This window comes from Ovis canadensis, chromosome 14, assembly GCF_042477335.2.
Source record: "Ovis canadensis isolate MfBH-ARS-UI-01 breed Bighorn chromosome 14, ARS-UI_OviCan_v2, whole genome shotgun sequence".
Lineage (NCBI taxonomy): Eukaryota > Metazoa > Chordata > Mammalia > Artiodactyla > Bovidae > Ovis > Ovis canadensis.
Genome location: NC_091258.1, coordinates 35,131,392 through 35,145,378, shown reverse-complemented (window position 1 = coordinate 35,145,378; position 13,987 = coordinate 35,131,392). Strand labels below are relative to the sequence as shown.

Here is a 13,987-nt window from a genome sequence, read left to right as displayed (position 1 = left end):
ATATATCATGTATCCACCACCACAATCAAGATACAGAATTGATCTGTCACCCCAAAGGAACTCCCTTGTGCTGTTCAGGACACTTTTGAAAAATAGAATTGCAATGCTAATATTACACATCAGTTGTAACTTTCATTACAGTTTCTGCTGTTAAGGAAATGAATAGCTGTTCTTGGAGTTTCAGTTATTCTTTTTTTCCAACCATTTCCAACTTCTTCCGAGCTGTTTCAGAAACCTGTAGGTTTCTGAAATGCAAAGTAGAATATAAAATGAATATTCTTTTACTGAGAATTAGAGATTTAAAAGCAATTCCTCAGAGTAGCATTTTCCAAACTGTGTTTCATGAAGTCTTAACAGTCTTATTTCCAGAAGAATTCCATGATCCAATAAATGCAGAAAAGACTGAATTGAGCAAAGTTAAATAAGACCCTTGACTTTAGGGCTTCTTTTGAGATTTGAGTATAACTCGAATCTCAAGAGGAAGCATGAAGTATACACTTAAGTAACAAAGGGATAGAATATAGTAGAAATACTTTGGAATATCTATTCAAGGCACAATTCTCTTTTTTCACTTGGAACTGCCCTCTCTTCCAATCCATGGGGCTGGGCCCCCAGTGGCCAGCTTTACATTTGATGATCCTGCTCTCTCCCACTCCACCCAATTATAATTAATAATTTAGTAATAGCCGCCTGCCTCCAACTGAGCCAATCAGATTCTGCTTTCTGAGATCAAGAGAAAGTAAGACTCTCCATGGCTGAAATGTGGGAAGCTGGGAGCTAAGGGCAGCCATCTGCCACCATGTTAAACTGCAAAGGAAAGAAAATGTATCTAGAAAGAGAATAATGAGTAAACATACAGAGAAAAATGAAGAACTAGATGGAGAGTAAATTCCTATAGTTTTCCAGTCCCATTCCCTTCCTAAGACACAACCACATTTCTGCTACACAGTTCTGTGAGATAGCCCTATAGCCTTATATTAAAGGCTTCCAAGGTGGAGCAGTGGTAAAGAAGCCACCTGCCCATGCAGCAGATGTTAGAGATGTGGATTCAGTCCCTGGGTCCAGAAGATCCCGTGGAGAAGGAAATGGCAATGCACTCCAGTATTCTTCCCAGGAAAATTCCATGGACAGAGGAGCCTGGCGGGCTACAGTCCATGGGGTTGCAAAAGAATCAGACATGACTGAGTGACTATGCATGCTCTTATATTAAAGTCTCTTTTCATTGTATTTGCTTGGTGAAATCAGTTTTTATAGCTTTCAATTAAAAGAACCATGATAATATAACATTGATTCCCAAACTTAAAGATTGGCACCCATGTCCCAGCGATCATCTTTCTGGATTAATGTTCTTCAGAGCACACCTTGGGAAATGCCATTATGAAAAAGGGAATTAGAAATAGTGAAACCACATGGTTTATTAATTTTTGTAATTTGAAGAGTTTTAGACTTCCAGTTTATGATTTGAATGAGCCATTTAGTGGTGGAACTTCAGCTTTTGTGGGTAGGGTTGAGGGGAGAAGCAGAAGGGGTACTTTGTAAATCATTCCACTCAGTCCCTCTATAGCCAGATGCAAAGTAGCCCTGGGAAAGCAGTACTGTGATTCCCTTCTCAGATTGGCACCCCACTCCAGTACTCTTGCCTGGAAAATCCCATGGGCGGAGGAGCCTGGTAGGCTGCAGTCCATGGGGTCGCTAAGAGTCAGACCCGACTGAGCCACTTCCCTTTCACTTTCATGCACTGGAGAAGGAACTGGCCACCCACACCAGTGTTCTTGCCTGGAGAATCCCAGGGACAGGGGAGCCTGGTAGGCTACCGTCTATGGGGTCGCACAGAGTCGGACACAACTGAAGTGACTTAGCATACCACCAGATGTCTCCACTAAGGAGATTATGACTTCAGTTCTGTTTTCTTTCTCTTATAAGCTTCTCTAGAATCAAAAGTTCCAGACGTTCAACCCAGATTCAAAAATACAGTGAAAGAGGGGTCCCTGCATGGGAGGTGGAGAGTTCTCTGACACTGCAACACTGCATTGTTGTCCCAGATCACATCGGCTACGAAAGGCTTAGCATTTCGTCAAGGCAGTTGTTCGCTAGAGTACTTGTGCACCAATTGCCTGAGTAATAGTTCCATAGAGGGCCATAGAGTAGCTTCCAACTCTGCCTGATAACTCCCTTTGCTCATCTGTCTTCTGAAAAGTCCCTCCAATCCAAGATTTTACCCCTCCAAAGTTTATCTCTCACTCTGTTCCCTTGTTGCTTAGCCTCAGGTATCTGCATCCCCAAATCCCATTGGTTCAGGATGAGGGCCAACCCAAATATAACGAAATTGTCTGTCTGAGTGGGTACCATCAAGTTCATTAGTTTCACTTAAGAATGAGATATGATCAGAATAACTGGAATAGTTGAAGGATTAGCTCTTAATAAAATTGTAAACTAGGGAACATTTATCTTTGAACCTATCTGCTCACTTTACTTGTTAAGCATTAAATAGAATTAAAAAACATCAGACTATTTTCTTGGCTTTATTTATTTTTGTTTAACAGCAATCTCTACATGTATGTTCACTCTTTTATAGTTGCTGCTAACAGCATCTGTACACAGGTTCCAGAGAATATTGGTTTTGAGTAAGTGTCAAGAGTCTTTTACTGAGAAATTCACTATGAAGTGAAAATCTGCAGTCTTTTGGTCCTTTTACAAAATTATTGTGTTTGGGGGTTGGCAGCTGCTGTTTACTTTTCATTGTATTACTACTGTAATATAAATATGTATGTTTTTCCAGTTAAGTCATCAAGCACCCAAAACTGCTCAGCTCAGTTCTACTGATTCCACAGATGGCAACTTAAATGAACTTCATATTACAATAAGATGTTGCAACCACCTGCAGTCCCGAGCAAGCCACCTTCAGCCACACCCATATGTTGTGTACAAGTTTTTTGATTTTGCAGACCATGACACAGCCATCATTCCCAGTAGCAATGATCCACAGTTTGATGATCATATGTGTTTCCCAGTGCCAATGAATATGGATTTGGATCGATACCTTAAGTCAGAGTCTCTGAGTTTTTATGTATTTGATGATAGTGATACCCAGGAGAATATTTACATAGGAAAAGTCAATGTGCCTCTGATTTCATTGGCACATGACAGATGTATTTCAGGTAAGCCTATTTCTTGAATCCATGAAATTGTTTAAAAAAAAAAAACCTAAATTATTCCTCAGTGTTATTGATATGTTCTATTTGTAACTAATCTTTCTAGCCTTCTAAGATAATCTTAAAGTTTGGACCCACAATATTGTATTTTTGTAGTTATTTTCTTAATAGTTATTCTAAGAATTACAATATGCACCTCAGCGTGACACAATGCACTTAAACTTAATGCTAATAACTTTCACTGAAATTCAGAAAAATCTACCCCAATATAATTCCATTCCCTCCCCCTTCCTTTGTGATACTGTTGTCATATATGTGTGTGTATATATATGTACGTATATACATGGTATACCTATATGTGTTATAAACCCCAAAGTACAATGTTAGTTATTGCTTTATATAACTTTATGGCCTATAAGAGAAGGGAGAATATATGTAATTATAGGAGACTTTTATATTAACTTATGTATTTAGCATCTCTGGTATTTATATCTTCATTTGGGTTTGCGTTACTGTCTGGTGTCAATTTCTTACTCCAAATAGCTCTATTTCCTCTCCATCTTTTGTGTTATTATTTCATGTATTTTTTATCTTTATATATTATAAATCCTCAAGATAATAATTTTATAATTATGCAATTGTTTTTTTAATCAGTTAAGAAATGAGGGAAAACCGTATTTATACTTTTTCTAATTACCTATGTAATTACCTTTATTCACCTCTGTTTCTTCATATTGATATGAGTTACCATCTGGTATAACTTCCTATTAGCCTGAAGAAATTCTTCTAATTTGTCTTGTGAGTCAGGTCTACTGGCAGTGAATTCACTTAAGCATTGTTATCTGGCAATGTCTTTATATGTAGCTTTTATTTTCTGAAGGATAGTCTTGCTGGATATCATATTCTTAATTGTCAGGTTTAGTTTATTTAAGCACTTCGAGTATATTGGACAGTTGATTCTGGCATTCATTGTTTCTAATGAGAAATCATCTGTAATCTTTTTATGATTCCCTAATACATAATACAATTTTCAAGATTTTCTTTCTTTTTTGTGGGGGGTGGGGAGGGCGTTCAACAATTCCACTCTGATATGTTTAGTTGCGGATCCCTTTGTGCTTTTTCTACTTATAATTTGTTGAGCTTCTTTATGTATAGAGTACTGTTAGGTGTCAGATTTGGGGAGTTTTCTGCCCTTATTTCTTCAGTTATTTTTTTCTGCCCTTTCTTCCACTTCTTAGGTTCCTGTTACACATATGTTCATATGTTTAATGGTGTCCTACAAATCTCTGAGGCTTTGTTCATTTTTCTTCATTTTTTCTTTTCAGCTTGGATAATCACTATTGATTAGTCTTCAAGTTCATTGACTCTTCTGCCAGTTCATATCTCCTACTAAACCCCTCTATTGAATTTTTCCATTTCAGTAATTATACTTTTCAACTCCAGAACTCCTTTTCAGTTCTCTCTGTTTTTATTGAGATATGGTTGATGTATAATATGTTACAAGTATACAACATAGTGATTTGTCATTTTTAAGGGTTATACTCCATTTATAGTTGTAAAATATTAGCTATATTCCATATTTTATACTATATGCTAGTTCTCCTATCATTTCTCTCTCTCTATTATGTTCTCTGTTTTATAATTCATTGTCATCACACTTTGCTTTAATTCTTTAAAGATTTTTTTTTTTTTTTTTGGCTCTTTGAACGTATTTACAATAGCTGTTTTTAGGTCTTTGTCTGCCAAGTCTAACATCCGGATGCCCCGAGAAAGCATCTCTGGGTGACATTCTATGTGTGTATGTAGCACATTCTCCTTCCTGTTTCTTTGTGTATCTCATGAATTTTATGTGTTTTTGTTTTGTTGTTTTTTTTTTTTTTGCTGTTGTTTAAATTTAGGCATTTAGGACACTGTAGATTCTAACCCTCCACAGGGTTTCTGTTGCTGTTATTGTTTGTTTGGTGACTTGGCCTGTAGCAGTTCTGTAGGTTTGTTTCCCTTGCTATAGCCACTGATATCTCTGCTAAGTTTTTGTTTTCATTTTAAGCCTGAACATAGTTTAGTGATTAGCCTATGGTTGTTGAAAGTTGTGTTCAAACACCTTGAGCTGTCAGGCTCCCAGCCTTTGCCTATGGGTCAATGTATGGCTTAGGTAATGCGTTCAATGTTTAGATAGTTGCTAAGTCATGTCCAGCTCTTTGTGACCCCGTGACCTGCAGCATGCCAGGCTTCCCTGTCCTTCACCACCTCCCAGAGTTTGCTCAAACTCATGTCCATTGAGTGGCCAAATATTGGAGCTTCAGCTTCAACATCAGTCCTTTCAGTGAATATTCAGGGTTGATTTCCTTTAGGATTGACTGGTTTGATCTCCTAGTTGTCCAAGGGACTCTCAACAGTCTTCTCCAGCACCACAGTTCAAAAGCATCAATTCTTCTGTTCTCAGCCTTCTTTATGGTCCAACTCTCACATCTGTACTGGACTACTAGAAAAACTATAGCTTTGACTATATGGACCTTTGTTGGCAAAGTGATGTCTCTGCTTTTTAATATACTGTCTAGGTTTTTCAGGTAGCTCTCATAGCTTAGTCAATAAAGAATCTGCCTGCAATGCAGGAGGCCCAGGTTCAATTCCTAGTTGGGAAAATCCCCTGGAGAAGGAAATGGCAACCCACCCCAGTATTCTTGCCTGGAGAATCCATGGACAGAGGAGCCTGGCAGGCTGCAGTCCACAGGGTTGTGAGAGTTGGACACAACGTAGCGACTAAACCACTAGGTTCATCATAGCTTTTCTTCCAAGGAGCAAGTGTCTTTTAATTTTGTGACTGCAGTCATCATCTGCAGTGATAAGTCTGTCATTGTTTCCATTTTTTCCCCATCTATTTGCCAAATAGCTTACTAGAGCCTTTTCTGACTCCTATTGTTCTTACTGAGGTTTAGTAGATTTTCTTGAACAAGTGCTTCTTAATTTGTTGTATACCTTTGATCAATTTCTGGAGTTCCTAAATGAACTTTTTTGACCATTTTATGTGGTGTTATCATTGCTTTTTGTGGAAAATATTTACTGATCTCTTCACTCAGCCATTCTGTAAGTCTCACCTGTGCCTATAATAGAAGTTTCTCACCTCCCTATATTCCACCTGTGTCCTTTTTTTCTACTTAAAGTCTAGAGTTATTGTTTAGTTTTTCCTAGCCAGCCATTAGAAGCCATTGAGAACCAAGTAAAGGATACCCCTAAACAAAAGTTATGTTTGAAATAAATATAGGTTTGTTTTTTTCAAGTCAGGGATTTTCATATTGAAAACTCTAGTAAAAGGATTAAAATGTGTGATTCAGTATTACATATTCAGCTAGGTGATACTTTATGTTTTGGATGGTTTGTTTATTTTATAGACATTTTTTGCTGTGCTACTGTTAATTTGGAATGATTTAACAAATCCCAGTAAAATGTATTTAAAATTATAATAGAATAATAGTAGTAGTAATATAAGGACTCCTTAGGATATATACATTATTATGTATTATATATAAATTTTGAAGTTTTAATGTATTTTTCTACAGAGACACAAGAATATCAAGTCAAAAATGAAGGTTCTTATTTGAGCTATAACCCAGATAATATCTTAGAAGAAGGCTAAAAATTCTGAAGAATCTCTGGATTTAATTTCAATGAATTAAATTATTTATAAGCCAATTTTCTCCTCTTTGAATAGGTATTATCTGTGAAGTCTTAACTTTTAAAAGCAGTCTGCTTGAGAAATGAACCTGTCATAGATCCTTTTGTCTTATTTTATTCTCTTAAGCCATTTGAGTTGTGAGTAAAAGCTAAACTTACTTGTAAAGTTGTGGGTAGTTTCTTTTTTCTAGTCTTTAATTCTTATGGTAATAAAACTTCCCTCTAGCATTAATTACAATTATTTTTGTAATTTGACAGGCATATTTGAGTTAACAGATCATAAAAAGCACCCTGCCGGAACCATTCATGTTATATTGAAATGGAAATTTGCTTACCTTCCACCAAGTGGTTCTATAACAACTGAAGACTTAGGAAATTTCATACACGAAGAGTCAGAGGCTGTTCAGAGACTACCTCCAACATCCCCTGTTAGTGCACGAATTGTAGTGAGTAGCAGTGACTTTGAATTTCCTGTAAAGTTATTATTATTCCTACATTATTATTATTATTCCTTAATAAATAGCCACATAAAAGAGAAAAAAATCTGAAAAGTATGTTCATTATACTCGGTTTGACATATTGGTTTATCTTAGGCACCAACACCTAAACCAAGACGTTTAACAACTAAAGATAAGAAGGTATCTTTTATGGATATCACACCACATCAGCATTATGTAAGTAGTAAGCGTTCAGAACACTGCTTCCCCCACCCCACCGCATAACAAATATTTGAAATAAATGAATAGTATACCCTACCTGATTAAAGGGAAACAGATATAAACCACTTCTTCCTGTAAAATGTTACCTTTGTAATTGGCACTGTGTGTAAATGTTAAACGATCTTACTCTTGATCTGAATCTTCCGTTGGCCCCATGTCTCTCTCAAGATACTGCCCCCAGTCTTCTTTCCCCATTTACCATAAAGCAAAACAGAACAAAACTCTTCAAAAAGTTGTCTTAATTCTGTCTCCCTTTCCTCAAATTGTTCCTTGCTCACACTAGTAAAACTTTTCCTCATTAAAACCACTTTGGTAAGGTCACAGTGACTGTCACTTTGCTACATCCAGTGATCAATTCCCTGTCCCTTTCTTAATCTCCCAGCAACTTTTGACACAGTGGAATACTTGCTCCTTTCCCTCTTGGCCTCTGGAATACCATGCCTTCCTAGTTTTTCTCCAGCTTAACTTAACTCTTCTCATTCACCTGGAGCATATCTCTAAATGCTCAAGTTCCTCAGCAGTCAAGCTTCAGACCTAGACCCCTTCTCTTCTCAGTCTGCACCTAGGTGAAAGAGACCTTATCCAAAAAAACAAAACAAGTGAACAAACATAACAACACATAGGCATAGGCATAGATCGTCACAGAAACAAAGAACAAATGTGGTTGCTAGAGGGGTTGAGGGAAAGGAAAAATAGACAAAAGAGATGAGATACAGACCCCCAGATGTAAAATGGGTGGGTCATGGATATGAAATGTGCAATATAGGGAACACAGTAACTGTATCTTTGTATGCTGACTCAGCCTAATCACTGCACTTGTTGCAGTGATCATTTTGAAATGTAGAGAAACATCAGATCACTGTGTATTTTAACAGAAAACTAATACAGTGTTATAGGTCAGTTATACTTCAAAACCACATACATGCACTACCATGTGTTCAATGGATAGCCAGTGGGAATCAGCTCTATGGGCACCAGGTGTTCAACCTGGTGCTCTGTGAAAACCATGAGGAGGTACGATGGGGCAGGGGTTTGGGGGGAGGTTCAGGATGGAGGGGACATGTGTGCTTGTGGCTGATTCACACTGTTGTATGGCAGAAGCCAACACAATATTATAAAGCAATTATCCTCCAATTAAAAATAAATTTTAAAAAGCTCATAGAAAAAGAGATCAGATTTCTGGTTACCAGAAGCAGGGGATGGGGAAGGGAAAATTGGATGAATGTGGTCAAAAGTACAAACTTCCAGTTGTAAAGTAAATAAGTATTAGGGATGTATGTCCAACATGATAAATATAATTAATACTGCTATAAGTTATATATGAAAGTTGTTAAGAGAGTAAATGCCAAGTGTGTATGTATGTGTGTGTGAAAAAGTCTTGGGATGATTTAGGATTTAACAAAAAATAGAAAATAACATATATGCACATTTTCACATTAATATAAGGAGACCTCTACTCTTCCTGAAGATAGGAAGGAAATTTTGCCAGAAGTGGAACATATACCAGGAAGAGAAATTGATATGCCAACTGTTTCACATATTCCCGAGGTATGTGTTTTACATTAAAATTATCTTGAAAGGTTTCTTTTTTAAATACTTTGTCATGATCATTGGGACTTCCCTGGTGGTCCAGTGGTTAAGAATCCCCCTGCCAATACAGGTGATACAGGTTCAATCCCTAGTCCAGGAACTAAGATCCCACATGCTGCAGGGCAACTAAGATCGTGAGCCTCAACTTCTGAAGCCTGCACACTGTGGAGCCTGTGGTCTGCAACAAGAGAAGCCACCGCAACCAGAAGCCTGCACACCACAACTAGAGAGTAGCCTCCACTTGCCACAACTAGAGAAGGCCCACGTGCAGCGACAGAGAGCCCCATGTGCCGCAATGAAGACCCAATGCAGCCAAAAACGAAAAAAAAAAAAATTTTAAGAAATCATATCACTGATCGTATTCTATATGACTTCCTTGGAATAGAAAGGTCCAACATATTACCAGTGTAATAGTTATAATTATGCAGACATTAGCAGGTAGTAAATATACATATAAATTAAAGTATAATGTAAAATTCATTTTGAGATTAATGCTTTTTGATATTTAGTTTGTAATCAGATTTTAATTTATCTGCATATTTTCATTTGTGCAGCTTAAGTGATTATTTTCTCATGAATATAAAGTGCATGCCAGTATATTTACTTGCTTTATTATCATTCAAGGGCTTCAGCAAGAATGCTATAAATGTGATATAAGCAATAATATATCATTGTGCTTTTGCTTCTTCAGATTCCTCAGGAAAGCAGTGTAGATAAGGTAAAAGAGAATACTGAGCAAACGCAGCAAGGAAAGGACAACGATGTGTCTTTACTGTCTGAGGGTCAGCTTGCAGAACGAAGTTTGATTTCTTCCGAAGATGAAACAGAAATAACTGAAGAACTGGAACCAGAAGGTGACTTCCTTTTTTAAATTACCATTATTTCCCTGACTCTGCTTTGTTTCATCTGTTCACGCCTCATAGAACATCTTCATTTAATCATGAGTCTACTTCATGATAGCTGTTTCTTGACAGAAATGATGGGATGTAATTCAGTCTCGTCAGGTGTGGTCAGGTGGAATTGTTGCATATCTTCTTATTTCAAACTCAGAGCACCACAATGGAATGCAAGTATTGTTGCTGACCATGTTCCAAAGATATATTTTAAATGACTTTATATTCTCTCTGGGTTCAGTACTATTATCTGGGTTATTCTAGAGGACTTGATTTTTTTTAATGAAGAAAGAAAGGCAACTTACATACAACATGATTTCACTTAAATATAAACATCTAGAAAAGGCAAACTAATCTATTCTGACAGAAAGCATTTAAGTGGTTCCCTAGGGAAGGATGAATGGAAATAGAAAGATGCAGGAGGAAAAACTTTACAGGGGGCATGAGGAAATATTGGGGGTGATAGACATGTTCACTATCTTAATTATGGTGATGGTTTCATAGAATTATATATTTGTCAAAATACATGTTTCTAAAATGTAAATACAAATTTTGCACACAAATTTATGTGGTTTATTATATGTCAACTTTATTGCAATAAAAACTAAAACTTCTAAAAATATTTTTAAATAGTAGGAATAACTATTTTTTACACAATAGTTTCGGTTAGGCTATTGGAAAATATGATTATCATGTTCTTTAAAAATTTTTCATTTTAATTTTATACTTGAACAGCAATATTTTTATTCTCTTTTCTCTCTTATAAAATGTAGTTCAGTTCAGTCGCTCAGTTTTGTCTGACTCTTTCCGACCCCATGGACTGCAGCACACCAGGCTTCCCCGTCCTTCACCATCTCCTGGAGCTTGTTCAAACTCATGTCCATCAGGTTGATGATGCCATCCAACCCTCTCATCCTCTGTTGTCCCTTTCTCCTCCTGCCTTCAGTCTTTCCCAGCATCAGGATCTTTTCCAATGAATCAGTACTAAAATGTAATGTAAATCTAATTATCTTCAGTGCTAAAAAAATTCAGACATGATTATCATATTTTTCTTTTATGGTTATCCTTGTAATGTATGCTTATTTCTCTCCACTTCACAGGGTACAAATGTAATTGGTTTAACAGATTTAAACCAATAAAATTTTATTTCTTAACAGATGAAGAAGACAGATCAGCTTCTGACAGTGATGAGTGTATTATTCCAGGTTCTATCTCCGAGAATATCAAACAGGTCAGTAACCTGATATCAACCAAAAATGTTCTGAAATAAAGCTGCTTTTCATTCATAGTTTGTCAGTCTCCATATATGAAAATCTTAAGGAAGAATATTTCTGGAAAAAATTTTATGTGTTATCATAATCTTATCCAAGTAATTATCTAGTATAAGAAAATTTTATTTATACTTTCATTAGATAATGGGCCATAACATTTAAGTGTTAGTTTTGCTTACATGTTTTAGAGTACCTAACATCTGTAGCTTCAGTAGTTACTTGTTCAAATCAGTTGACTTCTCTGACTCCTTCACAGAACCATTATACAAAGATATATTAAATCAAATCTGAACTTTAAAGAATTTCCAAAATGTGGGAGTGCCTTTAAAACTATAGTAAGTTACATATGTAAATTCATAGACTGTTCATATCTAAATATGTCACTGATAAACTGTTAAAGTTATTTCATTCTACCCAAAAATTAAACTTTCTTCAAAGGTAATTTCATATACATATACTTTGCTTGTTTTGTAGCACATTGCTGAAAAGTAGTATATATATAAATTGAAGTTTTGAAAAAAAAGTTATACTTTAATTTACATAGGAAGTATCCCACTTACCAGAGCATTTTTCATTGTCGGGGAGAAAAAAGGTTTTATAAAGTAAACATAAGTAAAGTGGTAGCTTTTTTATTCATCCAAGTTAATTTTCCTGAAATGATTAATTGTATTCCTTTAATTTTTTTAGAATTTCCCCTTTAAAAAAATAAAAGAAAAAATAGAATTTGTACTTTATTGTTTTAAGAATTGCAATACTTATTTCAACTCTTAAAATCTCATATTTTTAGCTTAATCTCTCTGCTGAACAAACTCATAGAACAGAACATTTCACATGTCACAGGTGCCTCCATAAAATAGAGAAACCCATTGTTTCTGTGATTGAGAAATACAAACATATGATTGATAAATACTTTATCTGTCCAAAGTTTTATTATCGTTATATGATTGTTAATTATCATAACATCATTTAATGTATAGCACACTGATATATGGAATTCTCCAGTATTCTTGCCTGGAGAATTTCATGGACAGAGGAGCCTGGCGGGCTACAGTCCATGGGGCCACAAAGGGTCAAACATGACTGAGACAGTAGCACTTTCACTTTCACCCACATTAGGGTTTTCCAGGTGGCGCAGTGATTAAGAATATGCCTGCCAGTGCAGGAGACATGGGTTCCATTCCTGGATCAGAAGATCCTCTGGAGTAGGAAATGGCAACCTGCTCCAGTATGCTTGCCTGGAAAATTCCATGGACAGAGGAGCCTGGCAGGGGTCCATGGGCTCTCAGAGTTGGACACGACTGAGCACACACTCATGCACCCACGTTAAGGAGTATAATCCACCTGACTCAGTCTGCCAGCTCAGATGTTAAATCTTGTCCAGAGACACCTTAACAGACTTACCCAGAATAATGTTTGACCAAACATTTGTGTACCTCATGGCCCAGTCAACTTGACATATAAAGTTACCCATCACATCATTTTACTAAGAACACTCCATTTAAGAGTAGTAAGCCTGCAAGTTTGATTCAGATATTTCTTTCTCACATTCTTCACATTTCTTTCTCAGTAGTTCTGCAAGACTCTGCTTACTTCCATCATGATTTTTGGATACCTTACATGGTTTAGCCTTTGAACATAAAAGTATGAGATACTGAATCAGTCCTAGGGCCTAAGGGACTAGTACCAAAGGATTTACTTCTCTAGCAGATTTACAGATAGCACTCATCTGTCTTATTATAACTCAGTGATTCCCAGGGATTCACCATCTGCAATTGGTAATCACGTCTCCCTAAGGGAGTAAACAGAGCATTCTGGGCCTGCCCTCAGGAAACATTACACTAATTGGGAAGATGTGTTCATGAAAAGTCAACTATTAAATCATCAGTTAAATTACAATCTAAAACAATCGGGAGACAGTATCACCAGTGATTAGTAGATATTTGAGCTAAAGAATAAAGCTGTTCAGGGCCCATCTCCCTCATTTTCCAAATAAGTAAACTGAGACCTTGAAATAAGATGACTTGCTGATAGTCATGCCACTAATTAAGGAAGTTCAGAGGAAGGGGAAATTTAGAGTGATTTTTCAATAGACTTCACTAAGGATATGTCCATAGTCTGCTCACCCACCCTCTTTCTTGTGAATTTTGGGTCTGCTTTTTCTCATTTTAAGATGATTTTTTTCTGCTTCACTTGCCCAAAGATAGCCCCACAAAATGCCCAAGCCCAAAGAGAAAGATCTGATAGCTACGTCTAGCCTCTGGATTGGATCCATGTTTATCAGTTGTGGTCCTTTTACCCATTCAGCTGTAGCCAGTCACATAGTGAAAAGCAGTGTCCACTTTGACTGTAACATCTCAAATATGGGGATACATGGCAGCAAGCACAAAGTCACGTGCATGCTAGTGCTGGCAGGGGATGCACAGTATGTTTCAGAAATAAGAATACACTAACTAGAGCAACCTTTCTGCAGAACAGGATAGAAGGTTTCAGATGGAGAAGACTAAATATTTTGGATTTTATCTAGGAGATACTAGGGAGACATTGCAACAGTTAACTTTATTTTCTAAACATTGTATTCATCATCTAAAAGTCAGTTTCAAAGAATGGGGAAATGTTATCTAAAATTTTATCATCTCAGACCAGAGATTTTCAACCCCGGGGCAGTTTTGCCACGCAAGGGATTCATTTTG

General features: G+C 36.6%; 1 protein-coding gene across 2 annotated transcripts in view; it reads left to right on the top strand.

Moving 5' to 3' along the window:
• Positions 1-13,987, top strand: part of RPGRIP1L (RPGRIP1 like) — a 100,870-nt gene that overhangs the window by 54,034 nt on the left and 32,849 nt on the right. The window contains exons 17-22 of one of the 2 annotated variants that reach the window (XM_069549853.1): positions 2,780-3,158; positions 7,083-7,252; positions 7,418-7,498; positions 8,990-9,091; positions 9,825-9,987; positions 11,184-11,257. In XM_069549853.1, coding sequence (XP_069405954.1) covers positions 2,780-3,158; positions 7,083-7,252; positions 7,418-7,498; positions 8,990-9,091; positions 9,825-9,987; positions 11,184-11,257 — 969 coding nt within the window. Of the gene's footprint in view, positions 1-2,779; positions 3,159-7,082; positions 7,271-7,417; positions 7,499-8,989; positions 9,092-9,824; positions 9,988-11,183; positions 11,258-13,987 lie in introns of both variants that reach the window. The other variant, XM_069549852.1, reaches the window with a different exon arrangement.